This window comes from Salvelinus alpinus, chromosome 31 (assembly GCF_045679555.1).
Source record: "Salvelinus alpinus chromosome 31, SLU_Salpinus.1, whole genome shotgun sequence".
Classification (NCBI taxonomy): domain Eukaryota; kingdom Metazoa; phylum Chordata; class Actinopteri; order Salmoniformes; family Salmonidae; genus Salvelinus; species Salvelinus alpinus.
This window is the reverse complement of record NC_092116.1, coordinates 11,188,338-11,209,777: the sequence shown is the minus strand read 5'-3', so window position 1 is coordinate 11,209,777 and position 21,440 is coordinate 11,188,338. Positions and strand designations below refer to the sequence as shown.

The following is a 21,440-nucleotide window of genomic DNA, read 5'->3' as shown; positions in this document are numbered from 1 at the left end:
TCAATGAAAAAGTTTATCCATTCATCTAATAAAAAAAAAATCTCCCCCTAATTACTGAATCATGCTTGTAATGTTAGTCGCTACGATAGACTATGCTTCAGAGGGTGGGGGAGGTAGCCTACACACAGGGAAAAATGTATAGCTGGCAGGCAGACACTGGAATAAGTTTGAGTGACAAAGTGAGGGCTTTGCATAGGCACTGTTGCGTTAGCAGGACTGGGAAAAAATGTCATGAACGTAAAATAACGTTATTAACGGTTCTGTTCCGGAACAGTATACGGTACCAGTCAAAAGTTGGCACATACCTACTCATTCAAGGGTTTTTCTTTATTTTTAATATTTTCTACAATGTAGAATAGTGAAGACCTCAAAACTAAGAAATAACACGTGGAATCATGTAGTAACCAAAAAAAGGTGTTAAACAAATTAAAATAGATTCTTCAAAGTAGCCACCGTTTGCCTTGACAGCTTTGCACATTCTTGGCATTCTCTCAACCAGCTTCATGAGGTAGTCACCTGGAATGCATTGCAATTAACAGGTGTGCCTTGTTAAAAGTTAAATAGTGGAATTTCTTTCTTTCTTAATGCATTTGGGGCCAATCAGTTGTGTTGTGCCAAGGTAGGGGGGGGTGGGGGTATACAGAAGATAGCCCTATTTGGTAAAAGACAAGTCCATATTAGTGCAAGAACAGCTCAAATAACCAAAGAGAAATGAAAGTCCATCCTTACTTTAAGACATGAAGGTCAGTCAATGCAGAACATTAAGAACTTTGAAAGTTTCAAGTGCAGTCACAAAACCATCAAGCGCTATGATGAAACTGGCTCTCATGAGGACCGCCACAGGAAATGAAGACCCATAGTTCATTAGAGTCACCAGCCTCAGAAAATGCAGCCCAAACAAATGCTTCAGAGTTCAAGTAACAGACACATCTCAATATCAACTGTTCAGAGACTACTTGAAATCAGGCCTTCACGGTCAAATTGCTGCAAAGAAACCACTATTAAAGGACATCAATAATAAGAAGAGACTTGCTTGGGCCAAGAAACACAAATAGTGGACATTAGACCGGTTGCAATCTGTCCTTTGGTATGATTAGTCAAAATTTGAGATTTTGGTTCCAACTGCAGTGTCTGATATGCAGAGTAGGTGAACGGATGATCTCTGCGTGTGTGGTTCCTACCGTGAAGCACGGAGGAGGAGGTGTGATGGTGGTTTGCTGGTGACACTGTCAGTGATTTATTTAGAACTATAGGCACACTAAACCACAGCGTTCTGCAGCGATACACCATCCCATCTGGTTTGCACTTAGTGGGACTATCACAATGAACCAACACACCTCCAGGCTGTGTAAGGGCCATTTGACTGAGAAGGAGAGTGATGGAGTGCTGCATCAGATGATCTGGCCGCCACAATCACCTGACCTCAACCCAATTGAGATGGTTTGGGATGAGTTGGACCGCAGAGTGAAGGAAAAGCAGCCAACAAGTGCTCAGCTTATGTGGGAACTCCTTCAAGACTGTTGGAAAAGCATTCCAGGTGAAGCTGGTTGAGAGAATGCCAAGAGTGTGCAAAGCTGTCAAGGCAAAGGGTGGCTACTTTGAAGAATCTCTAATAGAAAATATATTTTGATTTGTATAACACTTTCTTGGTTACTACATGATTCCATATGTGTTATTTCATAGTTTTGATGTCTTCACTATTCATATTGTGTACGGGCAGTAGGGGTGTGCCGACATGGCCATATTCCTAATCATATCCATAAATTGAAAGATGATAGTCGGATCGGATGATACTAGTGATCGGAAAAAACTAAAATGTTTTAATATGCCTAAGTAGATGTTGGCAAAATAGGTTACCAAACTCTCTTCACGTTTATAGACCAAACAAGCTGCAGATTAGGAGCCGGGAGGGAGGGGGTGTGTGTGTGTGAGACGTGTCTGTGTCCTCAACTTGCAGAGGACAGACAAGTTGACTATCAATCAGAATGTGCGTCGGCGTGTCATCTTTTTTCCCTACCCTCGCCCCGCTTTAGATATGATGCACAATGATAGATTGACAGCAAACATCCTTGCCATTTGTCATAATAGCAGGCTAACGAGAGGCAGCAGCAGTCTGAATGATCAGACTTAAAACAGAAGAGAAAATGGGGTGAAATTATGAAGTGAGTGGACAGAGAAATACAACGTTACTCTATCCAAACAGAGCAGCAGGATCAATGTACAGCCCACCCTTCTCTTGAAACAGGCAAACAAGCCCGTTGAGTTATGTAGACCACATAGCACCTCACTTAACTGACATGAGAAAAAATGCGTGCTGGCACCCGGAAATTACACCCCCCCCCCCATCACGGATAATTACGTAAAATACTCGGATCATCCAGAAAATTTCCCATTTCGGCTACGATACCAGTTTTGTCCGACTACTCCGCTCACCTCTACTGGGCAGTATGAGATTTGCTTTTCTCTTATTGAATGAGATTGTGAACGTAACAATTTGAATGATCTATCATATGTTCCAAATGGCAATAAGGTTCCAAAAAACAAGAACTCTCCTATAAAATCAATACATAGAACTGTATATGACGTCGTCAGAGGATGACAATAGAGTACCACAGTAGGAGTCATAATACCCATAAAACCTAGCAGTCAAACAAGGAAAATAGTTCCTATCGTTTTTCCACCATAGGGGATTTTAGAAACACTTAAAATAAGGTCTGTTTTGTGTAGACTTACCCTGGTGTGACTTTTAATAACCATGTAAATCTCTCTAGGACACTATTTTTACCATCCAAAAATGAAATGTTAATTAGCTGCTAATGTGACTATCATAAAGAACTACAAATGTCATGATCTGGACGAGACTGACGAATCAAGGCAAAGGTAAGAATCTCTGGATGAACTATGAATACATTTAAACATTTATTTAAAATTGACAATTCGGTTCAAGTTTTAAATTGACAATACTTATTTCGCAAAGCTGTCAACCAAAGATGATGTGCAGGCGCATGCAGCGATTTGTAGTCTTGCATGATGTTTACTTTGATGCTAATTAGCATGTTCGAATCAGAGTAAATAGAGACGAATACATTAATAAAAGTCACCTTGACCGAGAGAGATTTACATGTTTATCAAAACGTCACGCCAGGGTAAGCCTCCACAAAACACAGCCCTTATTTTAAGTGTTTCTAAAATTCCCTATGGTGGAATGACTATTGGAACCATCTGTTTGACCGCTAGGTTTTATGGGTATTATGACTGTGGTAGTCTATAATGTGTGGATCTGGGATCTCAGCCAGCAAGACTCATGGGCTGAATGGTTTTCAAACCGAGCTCCTTTGCTTAACATCAGATTTATTTTCCACAATCCAATTCGCACCATTTCCAATACTGTTAGATAAAAAGAAAGAGATGGGTATTATGACAACTCTGCAGGGCTCCATTAGCCTATTATCATCTTTATCCATCAACCTCTACATCTGTCCAATCAAAGCACTCAGAACGTAAAGAAGCCAATTGGACAGGCCATTCCATTGTACATGTGATGATTTCACTTAATTGCATGTTATGCTCTTACATCATATATATGAAACATTAACCATGACCTCTATCCCACACCAATTAACATATGGATAGGCAGTTGGGAATATTATCATTTTATGAAATGTCCTTCTTTCAAATCTTTCAGACAGGACATAAATGAAGAGCGCGGGGGACGATGAGCATGAAACAGAACATTTATCATTGACATGGGGGACTGATGGATGTAGATGTAGCGTTCCAGATCAGTACTTCAGGATATGGGCAGGCAGCATGAACTTTCAGATGACCTCTATGACAATTGTGCAACTCTGTACATTATAAGGCTTGACTACATTCTCTGAAATGTTACCCTAGTTCAAACACCGCTCAAAAAAACTAAAAACATCTCACTCTTTGGAAGAGCGGGAATAGAGTGCTGTCTGAAACATTGTAGTACGCCTCCTCGGACTTGACTTTTGATGATAGGGGCAAAGGCTGCCGAACTCTTCTGGCACGGTGCGGGTGAATCACGGCTCCGTTTCATGCAGCGCGCCAGAGCAGTTCTTCCACTGTCGGGAGAAATGGTAATCCACATTAATTGCGTCGCTACCATACCCACAACGGAAGCACAATCACGGCCTCGGATTTGCAGGTGGTCATACGAACAGACCCAGGGTCTGTTTGTGGTGGCAGAAACACTATGGCTCATGGTTAGTGTAGTTTTGGTGCCCTTGGAAAGCAGGAAATAACAGTAAAACATGATTTTCCAACAGGAGCACTACATCAACGTACAAATTGTTTTGCAATCTGAGGAGAAAATGTGTCTACATTGCACAGTAGGCTTAATATTGCTAACAGATCTCATGGTATATGTCTTATGGATGAGACTTTGTGATTCCTTAGTAAAAAGGGAGTTATGGAATCTGAAGACCTGTTCCATTAACCGAGACAAATTAAACCAATCACATGAATTGTTTAAAACATTAAATTCCGCAATGCACAGGTGTGTGAATCGTGAAAACCAATGAGCAAGTCTGGAGTGTTGAGAGGTTGTATGAAACCAAGCAAAGCGCTCAACCATGCCAGCCCGCTTAGAATTTCTATTCAGTTAGACTCGCTTATGGCGTCTGAACTGCACGTAAGTAGCATACAGCACACTACAGTGAGGGAGCTGACTGGCACTCACTCGGTGGCACAACCTGTTTGGTATACCCAACCAAGGAAGTCAAATGGAGTAGAATGTGTGGCATAAACAAGCCTAGGGGTTGACTATCTAAACAGTCCAGTCTCCTTCTGGCCTCCAGCAATCACAAACACCTTCTGTTCCCTCTTCCCTGCGCTGTTTATTTCTGCCACCACCGCACACCACAACTTCCACTCCCCATCTGCCTCGATCCATCTCTCCCTCCCTCTGCTTCTCTCGCACTCTGGCCCGAGTCTGATGGCCATCCTAGCAGATGCTTCCCACCCCGGCACCCCTATGGAAAAAAATAAAAGCTGGCTCCAAAGCAAACAGAACCTGGTGGAGAGCGCCAGAGAGACAAACGGGGAAGTTCTCCTCCGCAATTAATCCTCCTTTTCAGAGGGATGCTTTTTTTAGGTGAAATCAACTTGTTAAAACTAGCTAGTCTTACTAAGTAAGACGGCTGGCATGGTCTCACCTTTCAAAACACTTTCAGGGACCAATTTGTTTATAATGCATCCTTCCTTCCTACCTCAGTTCTCTATTGGTTTGAAAGTCAATGGGTGAATTTGAAAGCCATGGGGTGGAACCAAGCCTTCACTTTCCCAATTCAATACAGAACAGTGGTCTGCTCTTTCTCCAATTCATATAATAGTCAGCATTACTGATTAAAACACTGTAGACACACCGACAGATCACTCAGCAAGCCGTAAACCAGTGTGCCAATTCTGGAATGGCTTTCCGCTTTTTCAGAGTCCTGCATTCTGATGATCAAGTAATCTGAGAGAAATATTTTAAACAGGCACATTGTCATCGTTTTAAAGACACAGCCCCCTACTGTGTCTTTATAATATGTGCTAGTGTTTGACATTACTTTGTACATAGAACACACACATCCTTCGCAGTCTGTAGTCACCAGAAACATCTGATCATTGATCTAGTGTTAAGAAACAATGTCCTCTGAAACACAAAGATGTACTTCTCTATTTTCGGAGATTGAGGGCAGCCTGTTCAATCAGTCGAAACTCTGCTGTGAGCTCGGGAATGTTGGCTGACAAACACAGATGTTTCAAAGATGGCCGTATACGCTCTCACGTGGTCAGCTCTCCTCAATCTAGCTGAACTCAATGCTCCCATCTACTAGGAGATGATTAAAGCCAATAGCAGGAATGAAGAGAAGGAACACTGCGACTCCTTGTTATTAGACTAGGTTTAATAGCCGAGTGCTAAAAAAGTTGCATGGTTCTCACAATAAAAGGTCCCACAACCCTATTACAGAGGCTGAGTCACTGGCTTACTGGTGCTCCTCCATGCCGTCCCTAGGAGGGGTGCGTCACTTGAGTGGGTTGAGTCACTGACGTGATCTTCCTGTACGTGTTGCCCCCCCCCCCCCCCCCGGGTTGTGCCGTGGCGGAGATCTTCGTGGGCTATACTTAGACTTGTCTCAGGATGGTAAGTTGGTGGTTGAAGATATCCCTCGTGGTGTGGGGGCTGTGTTTTGGCAAAGTGGGTGGGGTTATATCCTGCCTGTTTGGCCCTGTCCAGGGGTATCATCGGACGGGGCCACAGTGTCTCCCGACCCCTCCTGTCTCAGCCTCCAGTATTTATGCTGCAGTAGTGTGTGTCAGGGGGCTAGGGTCAGTCTGTTATATCTGGAGTATTTCTCCTGTCTTATCCAATGTCCTGTGTGAATTTAAGTATGCTCTCTCTAATTCTCTTTCTTTCTCGGAGGCCCTGAGCCCTAGGACCATGCCTCAGGACTACCTGGCCTGATGACTCCTTGCCTTCCCCAGTCCACCTGGCCGTGCTGCTGCTCCAGTTTCAACTGTTCAACCTGCGGCTATGGAACCCTGACCTGTTCACCGGACGTGCTACCTGCCCCAGACCTGCTGTTTTCAACTCTCTAGAGACAGCAGGAGTGGTAGAGATACTCTGAATGATCTGCTATGAAAAGCCAACTGACATTTACTCCTGAGGTGCTGTCCTGTTGCACCCTCTACAACCACTGTGATTATTAGTGTCTGACCCTACTGGTCATCTATGAACGTTTGAAAATCTGTTCTGTTATAATCTCCACCCGGCACAGCCAGAAGAGGACTGGCCACCCCTCATAGCCTGGTTCCTCTCTAGGTTTCTTCCTAGGTTTTGGCCTTTCTATGGAGTTTTTCCTAGCCACCGTGCTTCTACACCTGCATTGCTTGCTGTTTGGGGTTTTAGGCTGGGTTTCTGTACAGCACTTTGTGACATCAGCTGATGTAAGGGCACATTACAATAGAGGCATTACACATAAGTTAGGTCCAAATGTCAGAGGAAACAAATGGAAGCTATAGAATGTTATCATAGAGATAAAATAATTAACTATAATTTAGTCATGTTTTAGTCATGTTATTATGTTTTGTCAAATCAAAATAAGATCTGGGGGAAATATTGCATGGTGAGGTCAGGTGCAGGCTGCATACAAAGAGTTAGAGTTCCATACAAATCTATTTACAGTAGTAGTAAAGAAGGTAAATTGAGTGTTACAGGCTGGTTCAAGGGTGGAAAAAGCATATAACTTAGTGGGAAAAGTAAAGGAAAGGGGGATACCTAGTCAAGTTGTACAACTGAATGCATTCCAACTGAAACTTCCCCATCTAACCCAACCCCTCAATCAGAGAGGTGCGGGGGGCTCCCAAATGGCTAAATTAGCAAAAACCCAGCCGGTGTGAATCTGAATAATACCAATGCACCTATATCTAATTATTGATTAATGCAGAAGTGTTTATTTTATTTATATACCATCTACCTGCAGTGAAACCACTCAACAATTACAAGTGTTTATCTTAAAGCCAATTTGTAAAGTGATGCATATGTATATTTGTTCTGAGACAAACCAAATAAAGGTGATTTTTTTTTTTTTTTAACTGCTAGCAGAGAGAATGTGCTATTATGTAGAGAATGCACCTGACTCCAAAAGCAAAACTATAAAATGTTTGCACTTGGACAATGTCAACGCAAACCAGGGCCCAGCTAAGTTCATTGTTAGAACCTTCGTACGAGCATTGTTAAATCTGAGCAGTTTCCCAAAACAATCGTTATTATCGTTCGTAATCGAACGCCTGCCTCAGACTACTAGTAGAAAAGCTTAGTGTGTCATTAGATGTTTTGCCCTCCCGCATCACTTTATACACAGAAGATCTCAGCTAAACATAGAATCACATGGTTTATCGGTCTCTGTGACCACCGCCGATAACTTCAGAACAAAGTTGACTACAAATAAAGTTTCCAATGTCTTTGCAATTGATACAAACAAGCGACATAAAAAAAAATTGCTTCAAATGAAAACCAAAATGACAGCATAAAAATATAGATATACATTAGGCCTATTCCAATCATATTGAAATACATTTCATGTTCAATAAATTTAGTTCAATGTTGCTACGGTCTAATTTGTTTCAATATATTTAATGTGTAGCCCAACAAACATGTGGCCATTTTTATTTGGGTAGGCATTAGAATAAGCCACCTGCTGTAGCCGTAGGTGGTTATCTCTAGGAGCTGATCCGTCAGTATGCTGAAATAATTCACGTTAAGCTAAGATTTGAATTGCGAAAACTGATCCAAGAGCTACACTGCCTTTCTGACCTATCAGCAGCGACATGCTCCAACGACGCATTCAGCTAACTTTCTGCGTGGTGTTTTAGGAAACGCATTTTAAATCTTCAGCTGTTGTAGAAAAACACTCCTAAGCCTAAGGTCGATCGCTATCGGGAAACCGGGCCCAGGTCCCGTTAGTGCATACTGGTGCCAGCCAAGGTGCTGAAATGGATTGCTGCGTTAAAAAAAACACTACTACATATCTGATAAACCAGACCAAAAGATCCCATTTCCTTCTGCCTATTGTGACTAGGCATGTGACTTGTCATCTGACAGATGGTTGAGGAAAACCCTACCGTGGTTTGTTGTATTAATATGGCTGCCAAATTACAGAATCGCAAGAGAAAACAATAGGGAGAAATAGCAGCCGATCCTACAGAATGCATCTTCCTCCACTGTAAACGCTCAGTGGTATTCTACTAGGAGGATGAATGAGGCAGTGATGCCAGTCATCATTGCCCCCACAGTACCCCAAACTGGGTGGCTGGTTTTTCACAAGGGACAATTCCATTCCAAGAAAAGTTAAGGGGGGGGGGGGGGATTAGTATCAAGTCCTGGTAGACTCAACCATTATGCGCTGCCACTTGAGTGACATGAAAAGCTTGATTTGCGGTTGCCAACGCTGATCAACAACTGAAAGGGTGACTGGCCACTCATCAGTTTGTTGATGCAATGTAGTGAAATAGCCAAGCCTAGGCAGATATATACACACACAATAACATGCAGAGTACCCCTGCCTATTTACACAGCACACGGATTGGAGGCAGGATCCTTACATTGCATCATGGGTGGCCAAGTCACCTAGAGAGCTACCGGGCTGTTGTCTTTTGTTCCAGCCCTGCTCAAACCACCTAAATCAGCTCATCAATGTCCTGGTAAATAGCAGGTTAGAGCAGGGCTGGAGCAAAGGCCTGAATGTACCGAGTAGCACCACAGGAGGAGATTTGGCCACCCCTGTATTACAGAATATGTTTCTAACAGTTAGGGTTGATTCACTGTCTTTCTATAAGAGACAGTGCAAAACGGTAGTATGTACAAACACTGCACAGTGTCACTTGTCATTGTACAACATATTTAGCCAACATGTTTAAATTAGGCAACCACTTAGATTATACAGCTACGGAATCTAAAACTGACCACCCATGGCCCGAATGTAAAGAGAAGACAATCTGAGCATATATATATATATATATATATTAAGCACCATGCAAGGTTAAAAAAAAAGGTAATAGAAATTACAAAGCAGCTAAATGCATTGAATATGCAAATTAAAGCAATTAAACTAATCTTGCCAGAGTCTGAGAGCATTTCTTGCAATACCACAAGAACATCAAATGATTGCATGGTTAATCTGCCTTGTCAGTAGAGTTGGTTTAAGGAGGTACAGAATTACCCAGTCAGAATAAATCAGTTTCATATCTCACATCTGAGAACACATTGGGAAAATGTGAAAAGCACTTAAATTACATACACTTTCTACCTCTGCAGAGGTCAGCACACTTCCATCAACTCAGTTGGGATTCCTTGAAATCCTTTGATTCAAACTCCTATGCAGGCATAACAAGGACCCAATCAAGGATACAAACAGCCAAAAAAACATTGACCTGTGTGAGGGATAATTATCTGTTAACTGCTGTTCAACTGCTTTGTGAGAAGCGATGAGCTGCCTGCGGGAAACCCATCAACTATAACAGAGTGATAATCTGTCTGGAAGGCAGCCAAATTCTCTGATTAGAGAAGCAGCCAGGATTAGAATGCAGGTGTTCTGCAACCTGTGGTCAGTTCTACTGTAAAACAAACTGGATTGTCCATGACCTCGAATGATCGAGCTCCCTTCTTGTCAAAACGGACAAATTATGTAGTTGCATGGACTGAGGATCTAAAAGTGCATTTTTGTTTTTAAGAGCGCTTGGTACTACAGAGGAAAAATGTACTTACGACAGTCAATTGTGTAACATTGTATTAAATGATTTGCTTTCAAGTTGCATTGAAATTAAGTTGAGCAGATAAGAGCAAACAATGTTCATGGAGAGAATGTCAGTTATATGGTTTACGTTTTTACATTACACAAATGGTGATTAAGACATTAGCTAGGCCTAGTAAAACAGTCTACACAGTTCGGTCCTGACTGCATTAATGCAAATCATGGGTATTTATTAGCCATTATAACATGGGTTGGTAATCAGTTTACAATAGTAGTAAGGCACCTGAGAGGTTTGTGACACTGTATATGGCCAATAAAACACGGCTAAGGGCTGTGTCCAGGCACTCTGCTTCACATCATCTACGAAAGCGTCATTGCATTTTGGTACACCAGAATTACATTCATTCCAAATGAAACGCTGCGTTTGCCTTGCAGTATTGCGTTGCGGGGAACCCACGTTCTTTGTGGTGCATACGTTGGATTTATCGAACGTATGCGTCAAACTGTATGCGTGGAGGGCTTGACAGAAATGGTAGCAGAATGTGAATGTTGAACTTTTGTTGCATACATATCAAGATGATGCATACCATTTTGCACAAATACGCTGTTCGACGCATTAGCCTTGGTCACACCGATGGTGTTTTTGCGCAAAATAGTATGCAGCTTCATCTGGATGTGTGTGCAACAAAAGTTCAACATTCACCTTCTGCTACCATTTCTGTCAAGCCATGTACGTATAGTTTGACGCATACGTTCGATAAATCCAACGTATGCATCACACAGAACGTACCCCAACTGCAAAGCTGCACAGGAAACGCAGCATTCCATTGAAAATAAATGTACTTCTGGTGTACCAAAACGCAATGACACTGTGATCGAGGCGTTATCCGTGGTATATTGGCCGTATAGCACACCACCTCGGACAATATTGCTTTATTATATTGGTGTCAGCTACATATGTATTTAATAATCTGACAAACGTGTTGTCCAAGATCCCTACACAAATGTTGGGACAGTAATGCTAAACAATTGTGCTACAATACAAAACGATGCGACGCAAAGGACGCTGCCTCATTCAGGTGTTGTTAATCAAAAACAGCTGTTCAAATTGACGAGAGAGTGTGCCAAGTAGTATAATGTAGACCAAATAAGGTAGGGATGAATTTCATTCCTATAATATCGGAGAAGACAAAAGTACAAACATGACTCCTTAAAAAAAGTAGCATTTAGCAAAAGTCTCCATGCAAACACTTCGAGGGAAAAATAACATGCTTGTTGCTCCAACTGCACCCGAAATTTTGATACATTACAAATCATTTGCAAACATGCAAATACTGTCCTACCAGTTGAAGACCCAGCAGCATCCACTCGGGCAGAAATGCTTTCCACTCTATTCGTCTTTGAATCCATGGTCATATAAGTTGCCGTTAAGTTTGAGTTCCGACGGTGAGTGTTTGGAGCGCTGGATAGTTTGTTGTATTTATGCTCACTTGCAACTTGTGCCGGAGTTATTGCAGAAATCTCGCGCGCATGACATTCTCCATGGGCGCGCACAAACAACGTGGTATAATTGCAGACCGCAATTCGGGGCGTTTCGCCCATCGATATCTGCCTTTGGGCGGATCCGATTATGCTGAATCGCGGGGCACCAAAAGCGTTGAGGTCATGTTGACGCTGCTTGGTCATGTTGTCAACAAGGCAGCATGGTGCATCGTCCAGAAACATGCATCTTTTTCCCATAAAATATTATGTTTTAATTTTCAAACAAATTTTCAATGGGAAGGCAGATAAAGCGTTTTTTTATTTTTTTTAATGAAAATCAATCACTTTTGCATGTGAAAACAGAATCTTACTCATTACTCCTCGTGCTTAATTATGTCACTTTTCTTTTGCGCCAACTTCGCCCAGGGCTTTGAACGAGCATCTGGCTCATGCCTGTGAGGCAACTAGGTTCTAAAATGAATGCAATCAACTTTCACCCTGTGTAAAACACTCCTACCAGGCACCTGGGCCAAATTAAACGAATCCCCTTATTGGTTCGTTCTGGTGTTATGAGACTGATGGTTTCTTGACAGATGATTTGTTTACACAGCAGGTTACCTAATGTGGCAGGTTAGGTGAATTAGTGTGGCAGGTTAGGAGACTGAGGTTAAGGTTAGGAAAATAGTTAGGGTTAGCTACAAAGCTACAGTTGTCCCCAACTGCCACCGACCAGAAACTGGCACAGACCAATGGCGAACATCAATGGGTGTAACTTGATATCAAGAAAGGCCTAAATCAGAAAACACCGCTAATTCGGTCTGCAATTACACCCTTTTTATTCCAAAATGTGAATAAAATCAGGTAAATGTCTCACTGTGCAGCCATTTAAATTCTAGTCTGCACCATATAGGGATGTGAAAAGGTCACTCAAGGACATATACAAGTTCTTCCTATTGACACAATATATTGACTATATATAATTCTGAAGTCATGCAGGAGTATGGTACTGTGGGTAGCTAATATTCCAGCTGTGCATGCACGTGCGCACATGAACATGCACACACACACACACTTCGTCTTGGTTTTACCATACAGACTCTAATGCTTTCAATTCTGAGATCAAAAGACCACCCAGATTCATCCGGATTGCATGTCAGCAAATGTAGACAACAAAATCTGACGTTTCACAGAAAATGGTTCCTTTCTGCTTTTTACAAACTGCATCAAGTGCCTGTCAGTGTCAAATCAAAGGAGTTTGCAAATGAGTGTAAAAAGTTATACTCGGCACCAATGGGAATAGACATTTTCTCTCTATTTTGGACACTGTCAGTTACCTAAAGCACGACGGACAGCTTTGGGGTAATCATTGGTGTGAAACAGGAGGCAATTTACTCAGTTGATTGCAGAATTTGCTGACAATATGTAGAAGGGATGCACTCCATTATAGTCCTTGTTAAATTAATAACTATGCTGTGAATGATGTATTAAACCACACATTCACATCAAAGATGCAGTTGTCCTGCTGAGCTGTGCTGCAGGACAGGAAGGAAACTGCTTAGGGATGTCACTATGAGGTCATTGGTGATTTTAAAACTACAGAGCAATGGCTGTGATGGGAGACAAATTAGGATGGATCAACATTGTGACTCCACAATAATCACCTAAATGGCTAAAAATATATATTTTTTAAAATACAAGTATTCCAAAACATGCATATGTTAGGAACAATAACAAAAAGCCAACGCTAAGGAATACACTTAAATGCAAAGCCTTATGTTGGGGCAAATCCAATAACACATCGCTGAGTAACTGCTTCATTGGTACGGCAAAGACTGGGGAGTTTATCAGGATGAAAAGAAACGGGATAGAGCTAAGCACAGGCAAAATCCTAGTGGGAAAACCTGTTTCAGTCTGCTTTACACCAGACACTGGGAGAGGAATTCACCTTTCAGCAGGACAATAACCTACAACATAACCAAATCTAAACTGGAGTTGCTTACCAAGAAGACAGTAAAAGTCCTTGAGTGGCCAAGTTAAAGTTTTGACTTAAATCTGCTTGACAATCTATAGCAAGACTCGAAAATTGCCATGCAGCAATGATCCCCAACACCTGGATAAAGCTTGAAGAATTTTGAAAAGAATAAATGGGCAAATATTATACAATACAGGTGTGCACAGCTCTAATGAGACTTACCCAAGAAGTCTCACAGCTGTAATCGCTCGTGTTTCTAACATATATTGACTCAGGGGGGTGAATACGTATCTAATCAAGGTATATAAACTCAGCAAAATAAGAAACGCCACTTTTTCAGGACCCTGTCTTTCAAAGATAATTCGTAAAAATACAAATAACTTCACAAAATCTTTATTGTAAAGGGTTTAAACACTGTTTCCCATGCTTGTTCAATGAACCATAAACAATTAATGAACAAGCACCCGTAGAACGGTTGTTAAGACACTAACAGCTTACAGACGGTAAGCAATTAAGGTCACAGTTATGAAAACTTAGCACACTAGAGGCCTTTCTACTGCTCTGAAAAACACCAAAAGAAAGATGCCCAGGGTCCCTGCTAATCTGTGTGAACGTGCATTAGGCATGCTGCAAGGAGGCATGAGGACTGCAGATATGGCCAGGACAACTTATTGTAATGTCTGTACTGTGAGACACCTAAGACAGCGTTACAGGGAGACAGGATGGACAGCTGATCATCCTCGCAGTGGCAGACAACGTGTAACAACACCTGCACAGGATCGGTACATCGGAACATCACACCTGGGGACAGGTACAGGATGGCAACAACTGCCCGAGGTAGACCAGGAACGCACAATCCCTCCATCAGTGCTCAGACAGAGAGCCTGTACTGAGGGCTTGTAGCCCTGTTGTAAGCCAGGTCCTCACCAGACATCACCGGCAACAACATCGCCTATGGGCACAAACCCACCGTCGCTGGACCAGACAAGACTGGCAAAAAGTGCTCTTCACTGACGAGTCGCGGTTTTGTGTCACCAAGGGTGATGGTCGGATTCGCATTTATGGTTGAAGGAATGGGCGTTACACCGAGGCCTGTATTCTGGAGCGGGATCAATTTGGAGGTGGAGGGTCCGTCATGGTCAGGGGCGGTGTGTCACAGCATCATCGGACTGAGCTTGTTGTCATTGCAGGCAATCTCAACGCTGTGCATTACAGGGAAGACATCCTCCTCCCTCATGTGGTACCCTTTCTGCAGGCTCATCCTGACATGACCCTCCAGCATGACAATGCCACCAGCCATACTGCTCGTTCTGTGCGTGATTTCCTGCAAGACAGGAATGTCAGTGTTCTGCCATGGCCAGCGAAGAGCCCGGATCTCAATCCCATTGAGCATGCCTGGGATCTGCCCCCCCCCCCTTTGTTCAGGGACACATTATTCCATTTCTGTTAGTCACATGTCTGTGGAACTTGTTCAGTTTATGTCTCAGTTGTTGAATCTTATGTTCATACAAATATTTACACATGTTAAGTTTGCTGAAAATAAACGCATTTGACAGAGGACGTTTCTTTTTTGCTGAGTTTATATATACAGTGAGGGAAAAAAGTATTCAATCCCCTGCTGATTTTGTACGTTTGCCCACTGACAAAGAAATGATCAGTGTAAAATTTTAATGGTAGGTTTATTTGAACAGTGAGAGACAGAACAACAACAAAAAAATCCAGAAAAACGCATGTAAAAAATGTTATGAATTGATTTGCATTTTAAATGAGGGATATAAGTATTTGACCCCCTCTCAATCAGAAAGATTTCTGGCTCCCAGGTGTTTTATACTGATAACAAGTTCAAACAGGTGCCATTAATACAGGTAACGAGTGGAGGACAGAGGAGCCTCTTAAAGAAGAAGTTACAGGTCTGTGAGAGCCAGAAATCTTGCTTGTTTGTAGGTGACCAAATACTTATTTTCCACCATAATTTGCAAATAAATTCATAAAAAATCCTACAATGTGATTTTGTGGAATCTCATTTTGTCTGTCATAGTTGAAGTGTACCTATGATGAAAATTACAGGCCTCTCTCATCTTTTTAAGTGGGAGAACTTGCACAATTGGTGGCTGACTAAATACTTTTTTGCCCCACTGTATACATGCCCGTCTGAAGTTTGCCAATGAACATCTGAATGATTCAGAGGACAACTGGGTGAAACTGTTGTGGTCAGATGAGACCAAAATGGAGCTCTTTGGCATGAACTCAACTCGCCGTGTTTGAAGGAGGAGGAATGCTGCCTATGACCCCAAGAACACCATCCCCACCGTCAAACATGGAGGTGGAAACATGCTTTGGGGATGTTTATCTGCTAAGGGGACAGGGCAACTTCACCGCATCAAAGGGACAATGGACGGGGCCATGTACCGTCAAATCTTGGGTGAGAACCTACTTCCCTCAGCCAGGGCATTGAAAATGGGTTGTGGATGGGTATTCCAGCATGACAATGACCCACAACACATGGCCAAGGCAACAAAGGAGTGGCTCAAGAAGAAGCACATTAAGGTCCTGGAGTGGCCTAGCCAGTCTCCAGACCTTAATCCCATAGAAAATCTGTGGAGGGAGCTGAAGGTTCGAGTTGCCAAACGTCAACCTCGAAACCTTAATGACTTGGAGAAGATCTGCAAAGAGGAGTGGGACAAAATCCCTCCTGAGATGTGTGCAAACCTGGTGGCCAACTACAAGAAAAGTCTGACCTCTGTGATTGCCAACAAGGGTTTTGCCACCAAGTACTAAGTCATGTTTTGCAGAGGGGTCAAATACTTATTTCCCTCATTAAAATGCAAATCAATTTATAACATTTTTGACGTGTTTTTCTGGATTTTTTTGTTGTTATTCTGTCTCTCACTGTTCAAATAAACCTACCATTAAAATTATACACTGATCATTTCTTAGTCAGTGGGCAAACGTACAAAATCAGCAGGGGATCAAATACTTTTTCCCCCTCACTGTATATTTTTTTTAAACATCTTTAAACAATGATAGAATGTTTCTTCCACTTTGACAGAGTATTGTATAGTGTAGAACCCTGACAAAAAGTGACAATTAGGAACTCCGAGTGGCGCAGTGGTCTAAGGCACAGCATCGCAGTGCTAGCTCTAGCTGCCACTAGAGATTCTGGGTTTGAGTCCAGGCTCTCTTTTTCACAATTCCTGACATTTAATCCTAGTAAAAATTCCCTGTCTTTAGGTCAGTTAGGATCAGCACTTTATTTTAAGAATGTGAAATGTCAGAATAATAGTAGAGAGAATGATTTATTTCAGTTTTTATTTAATTCATCACATTCCCAGTGGGTCAGAAGTTTACATACACTCAATTAGTATTTGGTAGCATTGCCTTTAAATTGTTTAACTTGGGTCAAACGTTTCAGGTAGCCTTCCACAAGCTTCCCACAATAAGTTGGGTGAATTCTGGCCCATTCCTCCTGACAGAGCTGGTGTAACTGAGTCAGGTTTGTAGGCTTCCTTGCTTGCACACGCTTTTTCAGTTCTGCCCACACATTTTCTATGGGATTGAGGTCAGGGCTTTGTGATGTCCACTCCAATACCTTGACATTGTTGTCCTTAAGCCATTCTGCCACAACTCTGGAAGTATGCTTGGGGTCATTGTCCATTTGGAAGACCCATTTGCGACCAAGCTTTAACTTCCTGACTGATGTCTTGAGATGTTGCTTCAATATTTCCACATCATTTTCCTCCGTCATGAAGCCATCTATTTTGTGAAGTGAACCAGTCCCTCCTGCAGCAAAGCACCCCCACAACATGATTCTGCCATCCCGTGCTTCACGGTTGGGATGGTATTCTTCGGCTTGCAAGAATCCCCCTTTTTCCTCCAAACATAACGATGGTCATTATGGCCAAACAGTTCTATTTTGTTTCATCAGACCAGAGGACATTTCTCCAAAAAGTACAACCTTTGTCCCCATGTGCAGTTTGAAACCGTAGTCTGGCTTTTTTATGGCGGTTTTGGAGCAGTGGCTTCTTCCTTGCTGAGCGGCCTTTCAGGATATGTCGATATTGGAATCATTTTACTGTGGATATAGATAATTTTGTAGCCGTTTCCTCCAGAATCCTCACAAGGTCCTTTGCTGTTGTTCTGAGATTGATTGGCACTTTTTGCACAAAAGTACACTCATCTCTAGGAGACAAAACGTGTCTCCTTCCTGAGCGGTATGATGGCTGTGGTGGTCCCATGGTGTTTATACTTGAGTACTATTGTTTGTACAGATGAACGTGGTACTTTCAGGCATTTGGAATTTGCTACCAAGGATGAACCAGACTTGTGGAAGTCTACAATTTGTTTTCTGAGGTCTTGGCTGATTTCTTTTGATTTTCCCATGATGTCAAGCAATGGGGCACGGAGGTTGAAGGTAGGCCTTGAAATATATTGACAGGTACACCTCCAATTGACTCAAATGATGTCAATTAGCCCATCAGAATCTTCTAAAGCCATGACATAATTTTCTGGAATTTCCCAAGCTGTTTAAGGGCACAGTCAACTTAGTGTATGCAAACTTCTGATCCACTGCAATTGTGATACGGTGAATTATAAGTGAAATAATCTGTCTGTAAACAATTGTTGGAAAAATTACTTGTTTCATGCACAAAGTAGATGTCCTTATCCTTGCCAAAACTATAGTTTGTTAATTAACAAGAAATTTGTGGAGTGGTTGAAAAACAAGTTTTAATGACTCCAAGCTAAGTGTATGTAAATTTCCGACTTCAACTGTACATATAAATATATGGATGAGCGATGGCCGAGCGGCATAGGCAAGGTGCAATAGATGGTATAAAATACAGTATATACATATGAAATGAGTAATGTAACATATGTAAACATTATTAAAGTGGCATTGTTTAAAGTGACTAGTGATCAATTTATTAAAGTGGCCAGTGATTGGGTCTCAATGTAGGCAGCAGCCTCTCTGAGTTAGTGATTACTGTTTAGCAGTCTGATGGTTTTGAAATAGAAGCTGTTTTTCAGTCTCTCGGTCCCAGCTTTGATGCACCTGTTCTGACCTCGCCTTCTGGATGGTAGTAGTTTGCCCCCGGTGATGCGTTGTGCAGACCTCACTACCCTTTGGAGAGCCTTGCGGTTGAGGGCGGTGCAGTTGCCGTACCAGGCTGTGATACAGCCCGTCAGGATGCGCTCAGTTGTGCATCTGTAAAGGTTTGTCAAGGTTTTTGGTGACAAGCCAAATTTCTTCAGCCTCCTGAGGTTGAAGAGGCGCTGTTGCACCTTCACCACGCTGTCTATGTGGGTGGACCATTTCAGTTTGTCTGTGATGTATACGCAGAGGAACTTAAAACATTCCACTGCTTCTCCACTGCTGTCCCTTCGATGTGGATAGGAGGGGTGCTCCCTCTGCTGTTTGCTGAAGTCCACGATAATCTCCTTTGTTTTGATGATGTTGAGTGAGAGCTTGTTTTTGTGACACCTCCTCCCTGTAGGCTGTCTCGTCATTGTTGGTAATCAAGCCTACCACTGTAGTGTCGTCTGCAAACGTGATGATTGAGTTGGAGGTGGGCATGGCCACGCAGTCGTGGGTGAACAGGGAGTACAGGAGGGGGCTGAGCACGCACCCTTGTGGGGCCCCAGTGTTGAGGATCAGCAAAGTGGAGACGTTGTTTCCTACCTTCACCACCTGGGGGCGGCCCGTCAGAAAGTCCAGGATCCAATTGCTCAGGGCAGGGTTGAGACCCAGGGCCTCCAGCTTGATGATGAGCTTGGAGGGTACCATGGTGTTGAATGCTGAGCTTTAGTCAATGAACAGCATTCCTACATAGGTATTCCTCTTGTCCAGATGGGATAGGGCAGTGTGCAGTGTGATGGCGATTGCATCGTCTGTGGACCTGTTGGGGCGGTATGCAAACTGAAGTGGGTCTAGGGTGGCCGGTAAGGTGGAGGTGATATGATCCTTGTCTAGTCTCTCAAAGCACTTCATGATGACAGAAGTGAGTGCTACGGGGTGGTAGTCATTTAGTTCAGTTATCTTTGCCTTCTTGGGTACTGGAACAATGGTAGCCATCTTGAAGCATGTGGGGACAGCAGTCTGGGATAGGGAGCGATTGAATATATCCGTAAACACACCAGCCAGCTGGTCTGCGCATTGCTCTGAAGATGCGGCTAGGCATGCAGTCTGGGCCAGCAGCCTTGCCAGGGTTAACACGTTTAAAATGTTTTACTCAGGTCGGCTACGGAGAAGGAGTCCTTGTTAGCGGGCTGTGACGGTGGCACTGTTTTATCCTCAAAGCGGGCAAAGAAGGTGTTTAGTTTGTCTGGAAGCGTGATGTTATTGTCTGAAGTGGCTGGTTTTCTTTTTGTAGTCCGTGATTTCCTGTAGACTCATACATCTTGTGTCTGAGCCGTTAAATTGCGACTCTCCTTTGTCCCTGTACCGGCATTTTGCTTGTTTGATTGCCTTCCGGAGGGAATAACTACACTGTTTATATTCAGCCATATTCCCAGACCACGTTCCATGGTTAAATGCGGTGGTTTGCGCTTTCAATTTTGTGCAAATGCCTCCATCCATCCATGGTTTCTGGTTAGGGTAGGTTTTAATAGTCACAGTGGGTCAACATCTCTAATGCACTTCCTTGTAAACTCACTCACAGAGTCAGCGTATAGATCAATGTTGTTCTCTGAGGATGACCGGAACATGTCCGCATGATCAAAACAATGTCGAAGCGTGGATTCCGATTGGTCAGACCAGCGTTGAATGGTTCTAGTCACTGGTACATTCTGTTTGAGTTTCTGCCTATAAGACAGTAGGAGCAAGATGGCGTCATGGTCGGATTTGCCAAAGGGAGGGCGGGGGAGGGCTTTGTGTGCATCGTGGAAGTTAGAGTAGCGGTGATCTAGTGTATTACTCCCGCATGTAGTGCAATCAATATGCTGATAGAATTTAGGTAGTCTTGTTCTCAAATTTGCTTTGTTAAAATCCCCAGCTAATAAATGCAGCCTCAGGATATATAGTTTCCAGTTTATATAGAGTCCAGTGAAGTTCCTTGAGGGCCGTCTTGGTGTCTGCTTGAGGGGGAATGCACACAGCTGTGACGATAACTGACAATAATTATTTTGGGAGGTCATATGGCCGGCATTTGATTGTAAGGAATTCTAGGTCGGGTGAGCAGAAGGACTTGAGTTCCCGTATGTTGTTATGATTACACCATGAGTCGTTAATCATGAAGCATACACCTCCACCCTTCCTCTTCCCAGAGGTGTTTATCTCTGTCGGCGCGATATATGGAGAAGCCCCGTGGCTGAACCGATTCCGACAACATATCCCGAGAGAGCCATGTTTCCGTGAAACAGAGAATGTTACAATCTCTGATGGCTCTCTGGAAGGCAACCCTTGTTCGAATTTCGTCTACCTTTTTGTCAAGAGACTGGACCTTTTTGGCGAGTAGTATACTCAGGAGCGGTGGGCGATGTGCGGAGCCTGACCAGGAGGCCGCTCCGTCTTGCCCGACCAGGAGGCCGCTCCGTCTTGCCCTTATGCGGCGCTGTTGTTTTGGGTCGGCTTCTGGGATAAGATCCATTGTCCTGGTTGGTGGTCCAAACAGAGGATCCGCTTCGGGAAAGTCGTATTCCTGGTCGTAATGTTGGTAAGTTGACGTCGCTCTTATATCCAATAGTTCTTCCTGGCAGTATTTAATAAAACTTAAGATTTCCTGGGGTAA

General features: G+C 42.9%; 1 protein-coding gene across 1 annotated transcript in view; it reads right to left on the bottom strand.

The window, feature by feature from the left end:
• The window catches only part of LOC139561775 (Kv channel-interacting protein 4-like), a 256,694-nt gene extending 244,872 nt beyond the window's left edge, over nucleotides 1–11,822 (bottom strand). Inside the window, exon 1 of the mRNA XM_071379053.1 lies at nucleotides 11,606–11,822. Within this exon, the coding sequence (XP_071235154.1) occupies nucleotides 11,606–11,678 (73 nt within the window). The 5' untranslated portion in view covers nucleotides 11,679–11,822. The remainder of the gene's footprint in view (nucleotides 1–11,605) is intronic.
• Nucleotides 11,823–21,440: the final 9,618 nt, after the last annotated feature.